The 23,745-nt window shown below is 42.0% G+C and overlaps 2 protein-coding genes across 2 annotated transcripts in view; both read left to right on the top strand.

Moving 5' to 3' along the window:
* RAPGEF4 (Rap guanine nucleotide exchange factor 4) overlaps positions 1 to 10,717 on the top strand; it is a gene marked incomplete at its 3' end in the record, with an annotated part of 149,016 nt that extends 138,299 nt beyond the window's left edge. The window contains exons 27-30 of the mRNA XM_084289457.1: positions 412 to 499; positions 840 to 904; positions 8,983 to 9,037; positions 10,590 to 10,717. Of these exons, the coding sequence (XP_084145583.1) occupies positions 412 to 499; positions 840 to 904; positions 8,983 to 9,037; positions 10,590 to 10,717 (336 nt within the window). The remainder of the gene's footprint in view (positions 1 to 411; positions 500 to 839; positions 905 to 8,982; positions 9,038 to 10,589) is intronic.
* Positions 10,718 to 20,976: 10,259 nt separating this feature from the next.
* MAP3K20 (mitogen-activated protein kinase kinase kinase 20) overlaps positions 20,977 to 23,745 on the top strand; it is a 71,899-nt gene continuing 69,130 nt past the window's right edge. Inside the window, exon 1 of the mRNA XM_084289214.1 lies at positions 20,977 to 21,109. The gene's annotated coding sequence lies outside the window, so the exon portion shown is untranslated. The remainder of the gene's footprint in view (positions 21,110 to 23,745) is intronic.

Genomic DNA, 23,745 nt, shown 5'->3' with positions numbered 1-23,745 from the left:
TAATCTGGGAAACTCAGCAAAGCTTTATCACGTTTTCCAATAGTACATATGGGAAATTATATTTTCCAACCTGGATTTTTCCAGGCAATACATTTTAGTGTTACAGAATACTGGCTCTGCAGCTGCAAGGATGGAGGGTAAAATATGTGGTTCCTTTTATGAACAATTTTTTTGTAATCATATCTTACCTTGTTATTTGCTATGAAAACTGTGTTTAGCAGCTGCATTTTCATTGTGTAAACTGCATGTGAAAATGATAAAAGGCATCTGTAGCTTTCAGATGCACTTTTAAAGCCACAAGAGAAGATAACGATTTTAATAAATGCCATGACATTTAAATGAATGCATGCAGTGTCTTAATACATTTAATAATATGTATTAATAATTATTTGATTTCTCTTTTTTCGTAAGGATCCATCAAGAAACCATAGGGCCTACAGACTAACTGTAGCTAAATTGGACCCTCCAATAATTCCTTTCATGCCACTTCTTATAAAAGGTAAGCTTGGATGCTACCAGAATTATTAACTTGAAAGCTATTTGTCAAATATTTGAAGAGTAAGAGTAAAAAGCATCAAGAAAAAGCAAAAATCAATCTCAGTGTGAGGTATGATCTTTTTCCATTATAAAAAGCATGACACAGAGTAAAGAAAAACTGCTTTAGTACATCTGAATATTATACCTCAATTTTACTAGTCTCAGAAATGCTTCAAATTAAAGCCTAAATGTTTTACTTTTATAGCTGCTTTGATTGTTGTAAGGCATAGATAAAATGTTTTGTTGTTTTGTATGGCCATGGTTTAGTTATGGGCTTTAATGTGGCTTTTATTCCTATACAGACATGACGTTTACTCATGAGGGAAACAAGACACTCACTGACAATCTAGTAAACTTTGAAAAAATGGTATGTATCACATTTTTGAAATTATGGTTGCGGGATGAAAAATATAAAGGCCTCCCTGTTCGTCTTTTCAAGAAAAACTTCTAAACAATGACTTCCAGGGCCAGAGAAAGTGAAGACAGCACCAGGAGCTGGCAAAAATAGTCTGCATTGTGCAGAGAGCCCGGGTCCTCTGGGTTTCTGGAAAACCTCATAGAGGTGGAAAAGAAACTGCCCACTGAGCCATGCACAGCCAAAATGTTTCCTAGGAGAGGCAGCAGCAGTGATAGGAAGCAGCATTAGACAGTTCTTAACAGCCAGTTTGGGACCACACTATGATTTTAACTGCTGTTCCTTCGAACAGGACTGAACTGCCACAGGCTGGGACAGTTCTGCATTGCTCCTCAGAGAGTGAAAGGAGCTTTATACAGAACGTGCACAACATCTTATTTTCCTCTTTCCTTTAACAAGCATAAAGAGCCTTCTGTGACTTGGTTGCTTTCATATTGGAAAGGGAGATAAGTGACAGAAGGTTAGATTATGCTCAGATTTGATTTATTTTAAATCCTGCACCTAAGCTCTCATCATTTCAAACACCATGGTCAAAAACTGCAAGCAGGCAACTTCTGATGGAAGGAATCTCAACTGAAACTCAGATTTCTCGGTAGTGAGAAGTAGTTTTGTTGTCTGCTAAGACCATGTCCTTAATTAATGCGATTAATGACACACAGATCTGAGAACCAGAGTTATCTATGCCAAGCTATTAGCAACTGCACTGCAAAGCTAAACCTTGACTTTCTGTGTCTTCATTCAGCCATGTTCTTAGACCATATCAATTCTGGTGTCTGTATTTGCTTGTTCTTAGTACTACAGTAACCAGATCCACTGCATGGTTATTTCCACTGCACTACAGAGGAACTTTTCTTACCTTCTGAGCTCTGATAACATGGAGGGGAAAACAGGAGTACTTTCAGCTCTTTAGAAAGCTTCACAGAAGAGTGATTATCACTGAGCAAATTCTTTTTTAAGATTTTAGTCTAGTTCCAGGAGAGTCCTAGGGTGGAAATACCACTCTACTTAGATGAGACTTTTTTGTAAATGATAGTGTTAATGTCTGAGTAAGGGCCTGACCTCACTTTGCAGTAATGACATTATGTGATTGCATATGCAGACTCTGCTGCCATCTCATTCCTAAGGCTGGAGTTTTCCACCTGGAAGAAATGACTTTTTCCTACACTGCCTGTTCTAGTTTGTTATAATAGTGTAGATAATAAATATTTGGGGGAATACAAAGAGATCTCAGGCTTAGCTGGAGCACCTCCAAACCAGGAGGGATGGCAGCTGAATTGCTATAGCCATCTAAGTCACTGACTCCCTGTTCTCCACCTCAGTTGGCCTACTTACACCTCTTGAGGACAAGAGTGATAATTATAATAGCTTAAACAGGTTTATATCTGGACTGCTGCAGGTCTGCATTTTTCACCCAAATCTGCACATGCCCTTATCTTAAAAAATATATTATCTCCAAGGCATGGTTTTACTAGTAGTACCCTAAGGTTTGAAATAAAATTGTATACTGAATAAATAGAGTATCACCTTTTTTGATAAGTAATCTGAGCTTTGGCCATTTCATTTAGGAGGGGAAAGTGGAGATCAATTGTTGTATTTTTGATGCTGTTTATTTTTCGGAGTATCAATATCACATCTCATGTTCCTCCACACAAGAGAATAGGGAACGTTCTCCTCGCTCAGTACTATAAACCTTTCCTTAGTTCTCTACCTAAAAGCTCTTTCTGCTTTTTCTCCAGGCCTTACTACAAGTATATCTTTTGTGGTTTTAATGCTCTTTACTGGCTATTCTGCATGTTTCTATGGTGTTTCTACTGCTTCTCTCAACCCATAGTTCTTCAAAGCAACATGTATTCAGATTCCACCCACATAACTCATTCAAGTCCTAATGTAGACCCGGCAGTTTTTAGCTTTTTGCATATGTCATCAGGTCAAGCAAAGAAGAAAAGCCTACTGTTAAACCTCAGTCACTACCGCCTACTTGTGTAAGGCTTACAACTGTCATATCCACACATAATTGCCAGATATTAACTAGTGAAGACAAGACCACTCAGCCAGATAACTCTCAGATAAATTGTGCTCTCTTTTACATAAGTATGAACTCAAGGTAGCTCTGTGATGTTATTCCGCTCTTTTAAGGAGAAAAGCAGAAACCAGATCTCCTCACAGGAATCATGTCCTGCCACTTGTTATTTCTGCCATTTGTTTTCTATTGCATGACATTCTGTTACAAGCAGATGAAGAAAAATTTCTGGGGGAGTTTCTTTTACTGATCTATCTAAAAACATCTTCATTCTTTGCAAAATGATTTCCGTGGATCCTAACTTTGATGCTTGCATAAGTTTATGAATAAAAATATCTGGGTAGTTCCCACTGGAGGTGCTGTTTTTCACCAGAGGAGGTGGGTCCCTGCATCTCTCATGTAAGCACAGTGATGAAACCAAGAGCAGCCTCTGGCATCATGTCTGCATTCTCACCACAGAGCTCTGATCCCGACAGCTGATGTGCTGCTGACAACTTTATTCCTGTAACTGGCAGCCAAAAGTAGAAGTTTGATCTAGTGGCATCCCTTCAGCTGAAACAGCGTCCTTTAAATCTTTAATGTTTCCTGATGTTTCTGTTATTATTTATATTAAGTGATGTATCTTGAAACATGCAGGAGCTGTCAGACAGTGTCTGAGCCAGGAGTTTTCTAAGTGCCAGAAACAGTGAGGCCTGGTTTCCTAAACATTTGTGTATCATGGCTGCCTGAGCTCTGCTCAGAGCTTTCCTCGTTGCTGGGGCATGTGTGGTTTCTTCATTGCTGGGGAATTCTGTGTGAATAGGCTTTTGTCATAACGTAGGAACTTGCACTACAGCTTTTTCCCTGAAGGAGACAGAATAAGAGGCCACTTTCATGATCCTTCTCTTCTCCACAGCCATGTATTTTCACAGAAGATTGGTAGGAACTTTATTTCAGTTACAAACTCAGGGCTTTTTTTTCAAATTGGACAAAGCGATTTAGAGAAGGGGAAAACAGACAGTTTGATGTTACACCGCATTAGCCTTTTTTTTTTTTTTTTTAAAAAAAAAAAAAAAAAAGTCAAGCTATAAAGGAAAGGAACCAAGTCAATTTTTTCCTGCTGTACTTTCCTATAAATAAGTCTTTTCGGAGGTGTAGTGGCAGAACTGTGTTAGTAACGCTACAGAGCGTTACTGAGTTTTACCTGCTGCTACCTTTGTAACTGCCTGCTCCTTCTTCCCTTTCCCCGGATCTAGTGACATCCACGGATGCCTCTTATTCAGAGGAGGCTGTGAGGAATAGGAGGGCAAGGAAAGCTAGCCAGGGAAGAGAACATCACGTGTGGTAGAGCCACAGCTATGTGTAAACAGGGAAGTTTGTAGGCTGACCCATTTACTCTGGACAAGATGTGGGCAAGCAATATTTAATGTGTCAGAAATATGTACGCTCTTTGTATTTACCTGTGCACTTTGCTATGTCACTTCATTGCATTAAGCAGGGAGGCAGGGTAGGGGGGAGAGTGTGGAATGGTGGAAACTAGAATTTCGCCTTAAAATCCAGCCTGGAACATGTTACGCTTTTGTCAGTAAGTAGACAGAAAACTAAATTACTGGTATTAGCAGTATAAGTGTTTGGTTAAAAGGCTTTGTCTTCAGTACCAAACAAGACATGCTTTTAGAGCAATATTGAAGTTCTTTTACTTATCTCACTGTAACAAACTGATAAAGAGAAGCTGTTTCCACCATGATGTTGCTCAGATGTGCCTTATAGGTTGGTGTATATTCCTTGACCTTGTGTGGTAAAAACTACCTGCATCTTTTCTCCACTAGTGAATTGGTAGTAGCCATTAATTATGCACATTGCTTTAGAAAACCCATATTTTAAAAATTGAAAACACAGATGTCATAGAGGAACAAGGAATAAACAGAAGTTTTTAAAATACTGCATTTGTAGTTTGTCAGGTTGAGAACGTTTTGTGATCTGCAAGCAGGTGAAAGAATGGTAAAAGATGGCAGTAAATAGCAAACACAGTTTGTGATCTGGAATACACATTTAACTTTTAGCTCTCATCAGGTGAAGGAGAACCTCCAAAACTGTCAGTTGTATTAGTTCCTGTAAACTGTATGATTTTACACATACAAGACAACCTGCAAACTGCGCTTTTTTCTCTACTTCAGCAGAGTAATCTTGCACTCAAACTGCCACTAATGAATTTTGAATTCACAGAAAGATATGCAGTTACTTCGGAACTTACCAGTGTCATTTCTCAAATCATCAGACAGCCTGAACAAAGATCACTTTCCGTGGCACCATCTCCACATAGCTGTACCGTGCAGCATGTCTCAGAAGCGGCACCTGTAGAGGGAGCAGATGTCACAAATGAGCTCTGAAACTGCTGACCTGCCATGGCAGCACAAGACAGTGCCATGATGCTGGTCACTGATTCTTCTTTTTGTCAAACCTCTTCACCCTTCAGGTGTGAAATGAGGATTAGAGAATCTGTGCATATTGGTTTTCGGGTTTTGTGGAGATGAACAAAAGGGAATTCACACTCTGATCCTTATGCAAAAAAGGGCAAACATTCTTTCATTTTTGGAACATAAAGATTATGCAAAAAGTGTGTGACTAAAGCCCTTAGTAGTTTTCTATGGCATATATGAATATTTATAACATTTTAAAACCTCAGTTTGGAATGGATTAGAAGATAATGTGCTGGCCTGCTGCCACCATTCCAGACTGCGTAAAACTTGAAAGGGTATTGTTGTGTATATATATAGCATGCTAGTAGTTGCAGTTGCTTGTTATATTATGCAGTCGGTTCTATTTCAGAAAGATACATATTTAGGTTTGTATGGCTTCTTCGTAATGGTCTGTCTTAGCACAGTGAGTAAACAGAGGTTAATTTTTTCAGGTATTAACTAGATGTAATCCTCTATTTGAAGAAATAGGAGGATAAAATAAGAAGAAATAAGGAGTTGGCAATTGAACTTCTGTTTGACCATTTTCTCTACATGTTTCCAGTTTTCTTGCATCAAAAGAAGAGAATCCAACTTAATCTGCATGATTCAGGGAGGGAAATTCGTTTTCGCTTCATGTGCTGTTATTCCATCCAATTCACACCTTCTGAAGAGGAACTCTTTGGGACTTATACTAGAAAGTACAATAGCCCTTGCAAAAAGTAATGTGAAAGGAGCTCTTCAAGGATGCATAATGCTCCAGAATCTCCCCACTGGGTTGTGATGTTCTTTTCTGGTCAAAGATTCTCCATTTATTCTGCATTAACACCCACTTCCTTATTCCTTTGTGTTTCATCATTGCCAGCATACTTCTGAATGCACAGATTGAATAAGATTATCCTCAGGAATAGGCAAAGTAACTCCTTAAAATGAAGCCTTTCAGTCAACTGAAGAAAAACAGGCTGTTCAACCCTTAACCAGAAGTCAGACAAGTTCATTGCCACTTCTGTTCTCCTTGCCTGGAACAGTCCATATAATGAGAAATTTGGAAACAGTGAGAACTTTTTTAAACCTTCACTACACTCATTTGTCCTTCAGTCCAGTACAGCATTACAATACCTATTCTGAATGCTATGCTTTTTCAAGAACAAATTTCCCACATAAAGAAAACAAAGAGTAAAATGATTCAGCAGAACAGTCATGTTTGCAAAATCTTAATTTTTCATTTAAGAAACTTAATACTAAACTAATGAAACACTGAGCATACAGTCTAGCTTCAAAGATGGTTGTGAAATGAGGCTTTAAAACCTAAAAAATTACCGATATGAAAAATTAGGGTGTATATTGACAGCCTGTTTAGAAAACACATCAAGCAGCACCAGCAGTCTCCATAAAAATGAAATGTTCTTAGGAAAGCTACCCTTTAAGTCAGACACTCTTGGCACATCATCAGGTTAGCTGGTCCAATTCAACTTCATGATCTTTCCTTGAAATAGTTATTTTAGAGGAGTATTTGCTGAAATTATGTGAGTCAAAACAGCAGCAACACATAACAGTCAGAGACAAATATGAATCTACAGAGTTATGAAACATTCATGTTTTCATGTTCATGTTGTTTTGATTGTCATTTTGATTGGGTTAGACTTGAAGAACCAATGCTAATATGCAGTGCATTCTGTCTCAATCCAATATTATAATGGGTGCTTATCTTTGAGTATTTAAGAGGTTCCATCAAAGTCAATGGGGCCTCATTCACATGCTTAATGCTAAGCACATATGAGAATGTTTGCAATGTAAGTGCCTTAGAAAATCTGTTTATTAATAATAAAGAGATATGAAAATTAACATAGTATAAAAATGACTCTTACGTGAAATCTATTTATTTTCCACATGTTAATCCATATAACTATAGGAAAAATATAAGCAGACTCATCTGAATTCCTGTGATCTTTTGGAAATTTGCATTTTAGAATTAAAATACTTTTACATCACTTTCAGAGTGACTACATTTCATTTGATTATACAATGTATAATCCACAAAAACATGGTATGCGTATCAGCAGTATTTCTAAAGCTGACCAGCAGCCACGATCGTTCTGGGGCTTGACAATGTTTAAGGTTATTCAGCATGTATGTTTGTAAGGAATGTCTTACATTGGTACTATCCATTCCTTGAATGGCATAAATATCTAATTTAATCACTTTCACATAAGATTATGATTGAGTATGAATTTTGAAGGGCATGTACCCTCGGTTTTACTGTTTGCTAGTAAGAAATGTCATTCTGTTGTGTCAATACTTACAACCACCTTGTGAACCTCACACAAAATTTCAAGAAGGTATGAAGCAGCCTGATGAGAGTGTGCTGTGTTAAAACAAGTAATTGTGTTGTAATTGTTTGACCATATTAAAGCACTTAAACAAACATTAGGCTCTGATTTAGCTTTTCCCTCCTCTGCAAACTTAACCTAAGCAAAAGAAACTGAAACAACCATCATTCTTAAAGCAATGAATAAGTCAAACGGTCTAGCTAAGGGAATTCAGTTTTAGTGATGAAGTTTCAGTTTATTTGGTATTGTGAAGAACAGCTAATTCTTCTTGGCACCAGTGGGTCTATTACCTGGGTGGTGTCAATCACACAAACAAGTTAAAATTTTGCAGTCCAGAACTAAATCTGAAATGTTTCACTTCATGACTTGGTTTCCCTTGTTCCTAAAAAGTACTGTAAAATAGAATCTGATTTATCAGATAAAATATATTGAATATTATTTTCTTAGCTGAGTGAGTGAAGTGATGTTTTATTTATGGAGGAGTGAGCACAGCCAAAAGCGATTAAAAGTGAATTCTGCTTTTTTTGTGAGTTGCCAATAGGAGTATCCACCAAATATGGATCTGCTTGTCATATTGGATTAGATACACATGTACAAGCTATCATGGTCTAACAGGTCTGTTTGATGAAACTTGCCCACAGGGCCACAGTCCTAACTGTGTCCTTCTCACATGTGAATCGAGCACGCTTCCAGAAGGAACTGGTGAATATAGACCTTCACCTGTTTGTTTGTTTTGTTTGTTTGTTTTGTTTTTGTTTTTCCTGTCATTTTCAAGGAGGGCTGCATTTCAAATTCAAACTGATATGAAATATGAAAGCTCTGTAACTGGTGACTATGGTCTAGAAATGCCCTTGTTAGGAACTGATGGTTTTAAAATGAAAAGGTGTTACATACTTCAAGTCATTGTATATGATATTCCTTTTACTTTTTAATATGGGAAGATGGTATCAAAGAAATGCACATTGAAGGGGATGATTTTCATTTTTAGTTAAGGCCTTTTATAGCATCCAAGCAAGGGAAAGGGTTCTCTGAGTGCATGTAAATTACACTCATGCTCATTTAAAGCCTGTGTAAATGCAAATCACACCCTACATATGAGGGTATCAGCATTAAAATTATATTTTCATTCATATGACTGCTTTTATTGGCATATGTCTTCACACTCAGGCACAGTTAGGTGCTTCGTTTAAATGATGATGAAATACAGTGCTTGTTCCCTGATTGCATCCCATCTTTTCTTTCCAGCGCATGATTGCCAACACTGTCAGGACGGTGAAATTCTGCCGAAGCCAATCTTTCAGTAAGTGTATTACAACATCTGCACAGTCAGCATTATCATCAGTAGCTACAGTAATTGCAACTAATTCTGTGTGTAACAGAACTGAAAAGCCTGGTTTCCAGTGAATCTTCCCTGTTTGGATCCTCCAGTGTTTCACTTGGGTGAACCATCCTTCAGGAAGCTCTAATAAGCTCTTTCTCTTCCATCTCTATTCAAAGAATGTGAAGGAGCTATGTATCTGTGAGGTCTCTACACAGCCATCAAATTAGTATAGGTTGAAATTAGCCACTGGGCTCAGCAGTGGTTGAAGTGAGGCCAGCAGACAGAAGCACACAGGTAAATGCAAGATGCTTCCTTGCACAAACCCTGTTTTTATAGGAAACCAGGCCGGAAACATGACATTATAGGTGATGTAACTGCCTAAGGTGATGAACTGAAAACCTGTTTGTCAGTATAATTATCAGAATTTACGTGTGGCCAGGTGTGTAGACAGCACGGTGTGATCAAACAGGCTTGCTCCGCAGGTCTCGTCCCATCTCAGTGCACTCTGAGACCCAGTCCACACTGGCACTGCATTCCCCAGTGCTTCATTCACTTTGCCTTACAGCAGCCTTCCTCCTTCTCAAAGAACAGAATAAATAGTGTAAAAAATACTTCTTTTTTTTTTTTTTTAAATTTTTCTTTTCATCTGGGTCAAGGCTTAACTCTAGAATATCAAGTTAAGGGAGCTGTTCTTTTTCTCCAGCTACAAGGTTTTTCTGGCTATGCGTCTTTTAATTTCAATGTATTGAGCACTAGTGAGATCTCCACATATAAGTTACTTAGAAATTGAAGTGGATTTTCACTATATGTGATATAACAAAATGTCAGTAGATAGATGTACTGTGTCTAAGTCCTCTTTTTTTGTGTGTGTGTGCATTTATTCAGTAGATGCTTCAGTGTCTTTCACTTGAAGAAATTTTTTAAGTTACCTATCATGTATTTCATTAAATTGTAGGCTGTGCACTTGGAGGCTGAAGATACTCAAATCTGAAGTCAGTGGTATTTCATAGTTGTTGTGGGAGGAGATATAAGGCAGTTACACTAAGTACTGTGAACAGGTAGTAAACTTAGTCTTGAATGGGGCAAGCCACTAAGCAATACAGTGTTATACAAATATTTAATACTGAGATAGAAATATTTCATGAAAGGAGGCTTAAATCAATTATATATTTTTGTACCAGTGTGAACGCTGCTGGTTCAAAAGCAGATAGCAAGCTTTAAATCATGCTAGTTAGCTGTAGACTTTATAGCTATTGACTGGTAAGGTGATGTATAAAACTGCAACCAAGGGCCATCAATTTGAGCAAATGTAGCCAAGGATATCTGGGAGGAAAAGTTAATTTGTGGGGGCAGTAACCAGAAAGACTATCAGATATGAAGGAAAGGTTTCAAAGAGAGAGATTTCTAAATATTTTCTTTTTAACTCACCAGGATCTGGTGTTTCCTGTGACAGCTTGTAATGAGTTATGCATTCTGTTCAGGCATTTGTTCGCTTAAGTGTATCAATCCTACATCATTTCTCTTTCACCAGATCCTGACGCAGCCCTAACTAATAAGAACCATCAGGATGTTCGGAGCTATGTGCGGCAATTAAATGTGATTGACAACCAGAGAACTTTATCACAGATGTCTCACCGACTAGAGCCGCGTCGGGCATAAACATTTGAGGCAATGATGAGAAATGATCTTTTATCCTGTCAAGGTCACTTGTTAAGAACTTCACTTTCTCCGCTACTGCACTGCCACTGCGAAAATAAGCAAAAACATATTCTTAAGGTCTCAGGCAATGTACAATGTACCAGCCTGTCAGAGAGCTTTGGCTGAGGAAGAATATATGCACTGTAGCTCTAAAGGTGGCCATATTGTGTAATTTTAATTCATTTTAATGTGTAGTAAAGAAAAAAAATGCAAAAAAGATGAAATAGTGAAAAATGCACAAAAGGCTTCTTACAATTTTAAGGGTGACAGTGTTTTTCTCTCTAGCTAAAAATTTATATTTTATGATTTATTGTTTAGGTCAGGACAAACACTGATTATCAGTTTTGCTTGCCCGGCTACTGTTGACCTCAGTATAAGATGTGCGTAAGCATCTGATGAAAGTGTAACTTCAAGAGAGGTCCAAGGTACAATGCCATTCAGAGAACAATTTAAAATATTTCCATTTGAAATAGAACAGATACTAAGAAAAATTTCTAATCTTACTCATACTGCCTAGTACTGCAAGCAGTGTGGCCATTTCAGAAAACTGACAGGACTGAAAATATTGTGAATGATAAATAGATTACTCTGTGTTTACATTTTACTTCTTTTTTTAACTATCAGGTTTTTACAAAATTCCATTATGAATTATTAAGATTGTCAAAATCAATAGCATAAAGGTAGCAAAAGACTGGTTCAAAAAGAGCACAATATGCACAAACAGATTTCAAGAGAACAGTTTCCTGGACATTAAAACCTTCAAGTTCAGCTATAATTAATTCTAGCTGGTTAACACACATTTTCTGGTCTTAAGCATTTACAACTATCTTAATTTTCAGCCAATTGTTTTGCACTTTCAATAGACTGTAAATAAATGTTAATTCATTATGTTCTAGAGTATTTATTTATGTAATAGCTATTGTGCAAAAATAATTACATTTTATTTATTTTCTTTAGCATGTTATGAAGTGCAGCTTTTGTCTTTATATTTTGTGTGCATTTCACGTGTAGGAACTGTGTGATGTATGTTTTCTGTAAATAACATGCAGTACCTTATTAAACATAATTGCTGGAAAGGTTTAGTCGCTGGCCTTATTTGCACTTTCAGCCCCATTTCTGCATAAATCCCAATGCTGCTAGTTGGCAGACACAGTAAACTTCACTTGTCTCTTGTTGGCCTTGAAACTGCGTTTAGCCTACATCCATTTTGGTACAGATGGCCAACGTAAACCCAGCCAGATCCACCCCTGCCGCGGGAGGTGGCAGTCTGGCAGTGCTGCAGCACTACAGTTTTACTAGCCACTTTGTTTAGAGTTTCCAAGGAGGGCCCTGACGCTCCCATGTAAAGACAGAAACCATTTACATTGGAAAGGTTTAAATGAAGAAGTGATGTATTCGTAATTTCATTTATCTAATTTGTCTGCCTCATTCATAGATGTGAACACGCCAAGGTACCTATCTTGGACAGGATTTTACCTCAAGCTGGGGCCTCAGCTAATGTGGTGCTTGAGAGGCCTCTGGCTTCTGCCCCCTCAGGGCAGTACATGGGGTCCCAGAGCCATGAGGTGATTCGGCATCTGCCTTTCCCGCCAAAATCCTTCTAGCTGTATTGCTGCCGTGCAGGCAGTTATGGGGCCAAGTGGGTGCCCAGGGAGTGGCGATGTTTGCATGGCAAAAGTCTTCCTATCACATTCACACCAGCTCTGCTCAGGGAAGTTAGATGTCATAAAGCTAATTAAGCCTGAAATTAGAAGTTGCAATGATTACTTCATAATTAAGTTTCAGAGATGACCTCATTGATACATTCTGTGTTTCTGCTCAGATGCAGAGTATATTTTTTTGGAGTTGACCAGGGTTGTGTGGAGTCCAAATACACATAAAGTTTTGTTTATTTATAAAAACAGTTTAATCCTATTAGTCAAAACATAAATTCTACAAAAGCTGAAGGTCACCAGGGAAACGCTGACACATTAGACCACTAGCTGTTCTGTACCTGCATTCTGCAAAGGAAAGAATTACACAGTTAAGAAATATTCTGCAGCATGATGACATAATTTATTTTAGCTTTGCTGTCTGACTAGAAGTTCAAGATGATTCAGAGGAAAACCAGCCAAATACAAAGACAAATTTCTGTCTTATTATTTCAAGTGAGAAATATTTCTTATTTCTCTTTGTACTGCCCTGTGAGTATACTTCATATAGCTTTCTTAGATGCAGAACCTTCTCAGAAGCAAAGTATGCGTTAGAATAAACCATAGGGACAGAATTAATTTGTAAGATGTTATTATCTTTACAATCAATTCATAACATTTGTGAGTTCATGATTTTATTTGTTCCAGATTTATTCCTATTGTTTGGACTTTCATTTATTTCTGTGTTAACTGGTTTATAAAGCTGCCAAGTTTCAGATTGGCTCTACACATAGGCTGATTCTTCATCTGTTTAATATGTTTTTATCCCTTTTATTTATTCTTTATTCCTTAGAACCTCTAACTGTTTCACGTATCTGTTGCCAAACAGTCTCTATCACGTAGATACATCCCAGTGACACAGAGTTTTTATGGTGTTTCCGTATCAACAAATGAATGCAGTTTACCTACCTCAATGAAACTGCTATCTGGCATTTTTAAATTTTCCAATAAAGGGTGCTGTATAAATAACAAGTGTTGCTATCTGTGCATATAACTCAGTCAAGTGGCTCAGATAGTTGCTATGGTGCTGATCACAGTCTACATACCTAGAGATTAAATGAATAAAACTACCTTCTGGCTCTGGGATCCGTACGGGGCTCCTCTCGCTCCCTTTGTTGACTTTACAACGGGAAGGCAGCTGTTGATCCATTGGTCTTGCAGCCTGAAGCCTAAGTGACTGTCGCAATAGCGTGAAGAATGAATAGGAACTCAGGAAACATTGAAATGTCAAAACACCAATACCACCTTCATCCTGTGCCTGCAGCCACAGGTCACAACTGGAAGCTAAGGGATTCCCCTTTCCCACTTGCCAGCCCCAGGGTGAGGCACTGTGCCCACGTGGCCAAGCAGAAGAGGCACGGGCAGCCTCCAGGACTGCACCACTGATGATCTACGCTGCTTTAGTTTCAGCGTGCCGCTTGGCCAAATTTCAGCTCATGCCAACTCACACTGCAGGAGAGTGTCTGGGCACTATCTGGGGGAAGCATGCACCATAACCCGCCACTGCTGGGGACTAGTGAGGTTGTAGATCTTGCAGAGCTGGGATGGTGACACCTTGGGCATTTGGGAAAACATGTGATAGGGTCCCACTGACACAGCTTTTAGCTAAAGCAGCAGTACAGAGCACAAACAAACATCTCTTCTAAGGGCTACATGGCCTAAAGAGTCACAAGATCGATTTCTCCCCTCCCCGGCACGTTTCCCTGTTGTAGTTTTGTTAGGATTTGTTGCTCTTCTCCATGCCCAGCCTTGGTGCTGGTCTTCACTAGGTAGAACCATGGAACAAAGTGTAAATCCGAGGAGGCTGAGCCCAACATACCAGGAAGCTATTGCTGTTTGGTATAGGCAGGATCCAGACACCTTGTTCTAACCTGATCAGCTGTAAAGACAAGTACGTGCCAGATAAAAGAGTTCAAATGTATTTGCAGGACTCCTACACATGGAAGGTCTGTTTTTTTTCCTCCTAAGGAAAATGCTGTGAAGGCGCACAGCCACTGCAGACTGAGTACAAAGAGAGAGACAGAGACAAAAAAAAAAAAAACTCTTTTCAAAGAGACAGTGGCAAAACAAGCTTTTAAGTACAAGAAGTTTAAATACAATTTAGAAATCTTACAAAATAAGTCAGAAAGAAATCAAAAGGTTTAACCTGCAGGGGTACCAAAAGAGATAATGAATTTTGCTTCAAAAAGAAAAATTTAACAAAATGTAACGGCAGAAAATTATAAGTCTAAATTGTTAACGTAGCTTCTTAGTAAGGTCAACTGCATAATATACAGTACCTTAACCTCTTCCAGCAATTTTTAAACACCATGCAGCTTAAATAGACTACTTCTGAATTCAGCAGTATTTCTTCTGGGAGCTCTGAATGCAAATCAAGAGGTAATAGTGGAAGAAAATTAAAAGATGTGCTATTCCCATTTCATTTTTTGTACTGATAATAAGGAAAGCAGCATAGAGAGTGATATGGCAAAGTGAAACTCTAACTTGAATAGCCTTTCTTTCACTGTTAATCTGAAATGCATTACACCTTGCCTTTTCAAATAATCATAATGTTCTTTACTGTGTCCTGCATTAAAGTTTAGCAGGCACAAGCAGCAGCTGTCACCAGAGGTCAATGCATTAGCAATCAAAGAAAATAATGACCAGATTAAAAAGTTATCATTAAAATTACTAAACCAGAAACTTCTCTAGCAGACTAAGTTCAGCTCAGCACAAACACCCAGTGGATCTCTGCCTCCACCCGTTCCTGCCCTTGGCTGGGCTGAGGGAGGCCTGGGGAGGCCGGGGGACCCCCAGGCACAGCAGAGGCATCCCCCAGGCACAGGCAGTACCCATCCCAGCCAGCACAGCTGTAGGACAAGGGGACTCCCCGACACTGTTAGCAGCTAAATCCTGATTCCCAGCTTCTCCCCATGGCAAGATGCCATGGTCCGTGTGTTAACCAAGCACCTGGGGTGCATCCTCCTTACATTTACCTGAGTGCCATCCCACAGCAGGTAAGACTCGATCTTATTTCATCTGCCCGGAGCACTGTTTAGCAAGCAAATGCTGCTCTCACACTGTGCCTAACTAAGGAAATAACTTGCAAGTTCCCAAAGGAACATGATCCAACCATGGTCTTCTGGTCCTGGTGGCTTATGGCTCCAGAGATGGGGGGACTACTGCGAAAAGGAAGATTCTTGAAATTAAATGGGCAAAAAAAGAAGAGCATGCACTGCTACAAAACCTACCACGTACACCTAACTGCTGAGGGATATTTCACAAAGGGTTGGTTTTTAATAGGCTCGGCAGTCAAAGGTAATTTTTGAATTCAGAATAAACTCAGAAAACTACATGAAAATGCATAAAGAATGCATAATTACCTAGGCAAATTGGAATATTTTTCTTGGAAACTCCATGTAATGAAAATGTGACACACAGGGGTACTGGTAGAGACTGACCTTTTATTTCCTGGCCCTAATCCATTTGGGTCAGAGTGACAAAAAGCTAAGCCTTTGTCACATGGCAGGGGTCAGCGAGTTGTGTTTAATTTTTTTCCTCTCTTTGCTTTCAAATGCAAATAAAGCACATTACCAATGAAAATAATGATTGTAAATGAATACCTCAATTAAAGTAAATTTACATAAAGATACGTAGGATAGAGGTGGCAGTAGATACTCCAACATCCTACCAGACAATAATCCATTTCTTAATCAACTTCTGTCAATAATCATAAGCTTTCTGCTCTCCATGGTTTCCTCATTATAACACCACCTCTTGTGTTTTTAAATAGTTCTTTCTTCAGATGCTGTCCGAGCCAGCAAGTGAATCTGCTAGCTGCATTTGCCGACTCTTTGTGGTTTTTCACAGGTGTACATTATTTCTGCGCAGGACTACCCTCGGCAGCATTGTGGCTGTTCTCAGATAACAGAGAGCCAGTGTTGCCTCAGGTTTTCTTTAGATGTCCTCATTCTCTGTAGGTCTGACCCTTGAGGGCTGCGGTACTGGCAGGTTGCTGCCGAGCGTCTGTTTGAAATCTAACATTTCCTTCCATTTGTAATTCCTGCCCTAATGTTTCTCCTGTTCTAGCTGTCTGGCATGTAACTCTTTTGTGATGCTCCTGACCAGTTAGCATGGTTTCCAGAAACTAGTTAGAGGTTTGCACATTGTTTTTTTTGTGTTTTTTTTTTTGTTTTTTTTTTTTTTTTTTCCCCCTCCTGTCACAACTAGCTGTTGTTAATAGTGTGCTAGTTTTGGGGGGGGGGTGGGAAATCACATTTTTTTGAAAATACAGGCAGAGGAACTGAGATGATATAGCTAAACAGATTCATCGAGAATAAGTGCTTTTCTGAGGCAGTCTAATTTCTGATATTATGGACATTTTCTAGTCTTATTTTATCATTAAACTCAAAGAGAAAATGATGTGATGTTCAATATACGGATTTGTTTCTAATTAATGTACTCTAGATTAAACAAGCAGCAAAAAATGTTAGCTTGTAGTATATCATTAAAAAGAGCTAATACTCTCTGTCAATGGTGGCCAAAGTTTTCATGATTTCATTTGCTGCCTTTACTTTCCAAGAAAAGTAAATGTACTAAATAGTAAGATATTAACTAGAGTTAATAAAGAAAACTAATCAGCTGTTGAACCTTCTGTGTTGACATCTTCCTCATGGTAGAATTGTGCCTGCCTCTCCCCAGGCCCACTGCAACCTGGAAAACATCACGGGGGAAATCAAGGCACTGCTGTTTCAGTGGAGCTTGCCATGGTGTGGACTGGAAAACACAAATGGGCACAGCAACTATAGATTTAGTATAGTTTAAAACAAGGGAAACAGTGTTAAACTGTATTACATTTCAGAGGAAAAAAAAATGCGGAAATTAGAGCAACAAATTAAATCTATTGGACCACAAAATTTAATATAAGAAGGAGTACTAAGCTATTATATATAATTAAAAACGTGTAATGAAATGGTAACTGAGCAGAGTCCTAGTGATTGGATTACAGCCGAGTATAATGATCATCTAAAAATTGTGGTGCCAGTAAAAACCAAGTAAATCATTCTCATAAAACAATCAGGAAATGTATTTCTTGATAATATTTTGCCATCTCATTGCTATCTCACCGTTAACAATATTGACATTTTTATAGAAGTTATATGTACTTTTATACTGCACACATGCCAGATCGAATGGCAAATACAGTGTGCAAGCTCTGACCTGCCAATTCTGAAAAGGATTATGCACAAAGCATGTGTTTGATCCACACAAAGTATGTGCTTACAGAAGTCACTCCTGGAACAGGAGAGATACCCATCACCTGCAAGGCTCCTCTGACATAGTAATGCCTGTATTTTATAATTCTATTTTGTATTTAATAATTTTATAATTAATTAATAATTAATATTTTATAATTGTATGTTAATAATTTCATACAGGCACTTTCACATATTCCTTATTTTGCTCTCTAATAGAAGAAATGGATGAGAAAACAGCGGCAGAACAAAATACCAGCTGTGTGGGACTGCAAGACCCACGATCATTATTCCAGGCTCTATCTTTCTTTACACCCCAGGAGCAGCTGATAACCACAGGAACAGCAAAGACCGGGCTTCTGAGACAAACAGGAATCGTGGTCCTTGCTGCGTGGGCATGGGGGTGCATCTGGTGCCAGCTTGGTGTTTGTGGGCAAACCATCTCCATTCCATTTGCAGTGGGAGGGAGACAAATCTAAAGGTGACTCCTATGATTTTCTACCACAGTAGTCCTGGAGCTCTCTGACTCCATCAGAAAGACCACATGCAGCTTCTTTTGGGTACAAGCACCACACAAGTTCTCCTCCAGTCATGAAGAAGAGCTGCTGTTTGCGTTTTGGGTGCAACAGCAGAAGTGAACGCTGGCAGCCCATCTCCACAGTACTTCTAAGTACTGAGCCAGTCTTGAAGGAGAATTGAAAAATACAGAGCAGGTGTCCACCTCCAAATTATCTGTCTCAAGTTTCATGTACAGTTTAAGCTGGCATAAACCTCTGTGACTGCTAAAAAAGCACTTCCGCGCTCCGTCCCCTGTCAGCTGCTCTCCCCCTGTGCGCTGGCATGAGTCCTTGTGCAATAGCCCGTTGACCTGAATTCAGACACTGAGCTGGGGAAAGTGATTTCTTTTCCCCGAGATCTCCACAGCCCACTTCACCACAGGGCCATGCAAAAACCCTGCTGGCACAAGGCTGGAGGCACTGCAGCACCAGCGGGAGCAGGGCTGGCCGGGCAGCGGAGGGGTGTGACGGCTGCTATTGGCAGCCGGGGTGATTTAAACCACCTGGATGTATGCATGAAACTGTATTTTCCATGCTGAAAGGCAGAGAGACGTCACTGCATGCCCAGTGTGGCAATGAGATGTAAAGAGACAATTCTTAGGAGTCCTTCCAACTCTGAAATGCAGTTAAGAGTTGCTAGAGCTGCCCTTCTCCTGCCCTAGTTGTTGTGGCTTCACAATAACATTTGTTAGCTTTTAAATATTTTCCTTTTCTGCCTGTTCTACATGCATTGAAGCCTGAGTTTGGGATGAAGTTCTCCAAAGCTAATCCAGTCTGAATTTTCTACACAGAAAGGGGAAAATAGTGGTACCACCACATGTTGGCTCACTTTAATTTGCTGTTTCAACATGTGAAACTGCGACAACTCTGATTTCTTTTTTTACCTAATTCTTTAGTTCTCATGATAATGGAAAAAAAGCTTGAAAGTATCTGAAGACTCATTAACCAGAAAGCAGGAGGACCACAAACCCCAAAATGTACACTTAAAACCCTGCTTCAGTAACTAAAATACAAGTTTTATGATAGCTCACCACTTGGGTTTGCCAATACTCGCACAGTGCGGCATACGTACAGGCTCCTGCTCATTTGCTCCCTTGTCCTCTGATAGAGCAAGTGCAATTAAATATTTTGATCAGTGATACATTAGCAGCTCTTGGCACAGACTCTGCACTCCTGCTCTTGGAGCAGGAAACATTAACCACCCCCGCAGTTTATGTTTTATCTTACACGCTACCGGAATAATCTATTTCTTTCTACAGCCGGGGCCTAAAGTCAGCCGTGATACATCCTGATGCAGCGCACACGCAGCCATGTGGACAACACGCCCCAGGCAAGAGGCCTCTGAACATGAGCACACTGCTGTCCACAGCAAATGCCTATGAATTGAGTGATTTAACATTTAAATGGATTTTAAAGTCATTTGACTAATTGGCAATTGCCTCAGACAGGAAGGATAAACATGTTAGTCACAGCGTTTAGGAGACTACGCAGCACCTCTCCTCCTCCAGAGCGTGAGTTTCATGTGATTCGCATTTGGTATTCGTGCTTTCATGCTGCAGTGCCTTGCACTGATTGGAGACTTCTCCAGGCTCACCAGCTGCCCCCTCACAAAGCGTGCACTCTAAGGTCAGAGGGAAAGTGCCCCAAAGCGCCGTACCAGCGCTTTGCAGCAGCAGAGCTCGCTGCCCTCCGTCACTTCTCATCCTGCCAGGAGAGCAGAGGGGAGGCCACCAGTGCATGCTGTTGGGCTTTCTCTTTGGGTACTTTCTGCACTGACTGCTTCGTGTCTTGGTAAACTCTGGTTAACTCTTGTGGAACACTTAAATAACGTGTTTTGTGCCCAGAAATGTGTACTTGTGCTCCACTGTTTTAACTTTTAACCAGCCTACCCCTTGCCTTGGGTAAAAGCCTCTGATGTTTGTGAGATCATTGGATTTGATTCACTGGTAAAGAGCATCTCTGTGATTCATCCCGATACCATCCATCGCCGCGATGTACGGCCATGTACATGATGCTGTGCACCTCCTCACCAGTCACTGCACTACGCAGCTGATTTTTATGTGGTGCACCAACACATCCACATAGCAGCAGTGTGATGTGATGTGATGTGATGTGATGTGATGTGATGTGATGTGAGGGGTAACAAGGGGTTGAGGCGCCAGCGGACCCGAAGCCGCCGTGCAACCAGTGCTGGCCGCGCCGGGGAGCGTGGCAGGGCAGCGATGGGCCCTGCGCCGAAGCCTTCACGACGCCGACACGAGAAACGCGCCGTCACGTCCACGGGACGCGTCTGCCCCAGGACACCGATTCTGCTTGCCCCCGAGCCCTTTGAGTCACTTCCTTCAGACGTGACAGCCCGCTCCCCCATTCCCAGTCTCCCAAAAGCCTGCCGTGAGGGCACAGCACCGCGCTGCCACCGACACCCTCGGGTAGGGGCTGCGCTGGGGACGGGGGCCGCCTCCCCGCCTCCTGCCCGACCCGAGGCGGCCATCCGAGGGCAGCCGGGCCCGGGACGGGGCTGCACCTGCCCGTCGCGGCCCTCGGTGACCCGTTACGAGCCCACCGGTACCGCGGCTGTCCCCAGGGCAGGGACAGGGGCAGGGGCTGCGAGCCCGCCGCCCCCGCCCCGTCCCCTCTGGCCCCGCGGCCCCCCGGGCGGGTGGTGCCGGGGCCGGGCGGCGCGGGGGCGGCGGCGGCGGCTCCCCGGCACGCACCGGAAGCGCGGGGGACGGGGCGGGAGCCGCGGTCGCGCCGGTTGCAGCCTCCCCTCCCCTCCCCTCCCAGCCGCCCTCCCTCCCTCTGCGGCGCGCGGGCCGCGGCTTCGGGGTCGGCGCCGCTCGGGTCCCGCCAGCCCGGAGTCCCTCGGGGAAGGTGAGGGGCACGGGACGGGACGGGACGCGGCGGGACCGCGCGTTGCCGCTCGGCCGCCGTGGCCGAGCGCGAAAGCCGCAGCGCGGCACGGCGTGTCGGGACATGGCGCTGTCGGGACATGTCGGCGCTGTCGGGACGGGTCGGCGCTGGGGAGGCGCGGGGCCGGGGCCCGTTGGTGTTGCTGCGGCGCGGTCCTCGGCATGGGGTCCCCCGGGCTGCGCTTCGACGTGCGGGGCTCTCCCCGCCCTCCTTTTCCCCTCTGAACTTGTAAAGTGCGCCGGCAGGCTCTGCCTCCTTTCTAATTCCTTTCTTCTACTTCTTTCCTTTTTCCCACTTTTGCCAACCCTGCCCACGCCTGTCCCTTTCCGCAGGACGCTTCGTGTGCGCCGGTGGGGAGCCGTCGGGGGGCCCTGAGCCGCCGCTTCTCTGAGCGCCAGGAGCAGGGGTGGTTGAAGGCACAGGGCGAGCTCTGAGAACGTCAGGGCTGCCCGTTGGCGGCACGCAGTTCGGTGTTTCCAGGACTTTGTCCTCAAATTGTAAGTCCACCGAAGCTGGCCTCTTCTGCCGGTGCGGCGCGCTGCAGGCGGTGGCAGCCCAGGAGCGCGGCGCTGGCCCAGGCGAGGGGGCGTGCAGGTGCTGCCACGACGAAGGCCGGGGTCCCGTGGCCACGGGTGGTGGTGCCCAGGTGGGGCTTTGCTGTCCCCTGGGCCCGCACACAGGTGTAAGTGCGGTGCCACCGCTGCCGCACCTCGTGCAGGTTCCTCCCGGTGGGCACCGCTGGCGAGGCACGCTGTGAATGAAGCGAGCGCAGCGGTGTTGCCCCGAGATAAAATGTTTTCTATTTAAAGAGAGGCGTTCAGACCCTTCGGCCTCTGCCGTTGGTGCAGATCTGGTTGAAAATAGAATAGTTTGTTTCCTGAAGTACTCAAATTATTTAAGCTGAGTTGAGGTCTTTTTCCTGTAGCACTGATGTCTATATAAATTCAAATAAAATTAGAAATCTTATTAATGGAAGTTGCACAAAGTTCTCGTGCTCTGACAAAGGCTCGAGTGTTGTTGCTCTTGTAGCCTAGGTAGGCAGAATGCTGCCCTGAGTCCCAGCATCTGCACTGCTGCTGCTAAATTGGATCAAGAAAGTTTAGGAAATCCAGGGGTTGTTGGTTTTATTTTAACCTATTGGCAGATTGAGATATATTGAGTTCAGGAGTGTGCAGGGAGTTTGTTTGTATCTTACCCATTAACAGCTCATAATATGATTAAAGGGTCTTTTATTTATAAGAACTTCTCTTTCTGCAATACCTCTTGCAGGTCGATATTACTACAACTCCATGTCAGTGTTCTTGTTAGAAAAGACAATGGTTAACCATATTTTGGCTTGGTTTTCTTTTAGTGTGTGTTTTCTTTTAGTTTGTTTTGTTTTTGAAGTCAAAATAAGTGTGCTGCTGCAGAAATCCAGGTTGGTATCTTCGAGGACTGTAGGCCATGTTGGATACAAAGGATGATTAGGATCTAAAAATGGATGGTCAAAGATCCTGGAAGCAAAAGGACTGTTTTGCCAAATAAGGAAACTTGGCACATTCTGCTGTGTATTTTAAGATAGCACAAGTGTAGTGTGCTACTACTTTATTGGCAATATGTTGGCAGGATGCCTTCCCGAAAGAAGCACTGAATCAGGCTTCGTGGAGTCACACAGTGAAGTGGGGGGAGAGAGTTACAAAGGCATTTCCTTGAATAAATTATAAAGGTTGTTTTTTTATTATTACTTTTTGAGTGATCGGATATTTAAAAAGCGTCAGGTGCACATGCAAGGTGTGGGATGCAATTTAAAGTTGACAGGCGTGCACCGAGCTGCAGTTACAGTACAGTTTGTGCTAAACTCTTCCCTTCCTCCTGTCTCTAACGTGCAGGCCCATCAGGGGAAGCCACCCATGCTCAGGGAGCAGTAGCTGAGTGACAAGCAGCAGGGCCTTCTGGTTTGTGCTGGAATATAGCAGAGTGCTGCTGAGTGGCAGTTTCCCTGCTGCGCAGCACTTTTTTTGGGCACTGGGGTACTGCTGACTGCATCCTGTTTCAGTACGTGAAGGTGCAGGGCAGTGCAGTTGTGCCAGTTGCTCCCCCAAAAATGCTTTAATTTCAAAAGGTCAGTAATGGCTCGTTGTAGGCGGTTTCACACACTCAGCATTTATATTACTGCATTGAACTGAGCATGGCTTAATACCTTGCTGGAAAGTGGCTCTGGGTAATAGCACCCTGTTAGTACCCTGCATGCTAAATACTGCCAGAGGCGGCTTAGATCTGTTTCGTTGTGGTGTGAAATGACCAGCTTCTAACGTCGTGCTCAAATAAGTTACTACAAGGAAAACAATCTACACAGGAGAAGGTGGTGATATTTCTTGCACGATTACAAGCTCATGTGACTCGTTAGAAATACACCTGAAGAGGCACAAGCTTATTTTTCCCCCAGAGATCCCGCAGGAATAATTGCAATAACCAGCAATCAGATGATTTCTTCGAATACTTGTCAGTCAGTTTCTGAACTGTGACACTTTCACTGTATAGACAGCAAGCAACAGGGTCCCTTGAGGTGGCGTTCCCCATGCTAAATGACAGCAGTAGTTGGGGAGCCTGAGCTGTGC

This window comes from Netta rufina (assembly GCF_964035555.1).
Source record: "Netta rufina genome assembly, chromosome: 6".
Taxonomy (NCBI): domain Eukaryota; kingdom Metazoa; phylum Chordata; class Aves; order Anseriformes; family Anatidae; genus Netta; species Netta rufina.
This window is presented reverse-complemented; position numbering and strand designations above follow the sequence as displayed.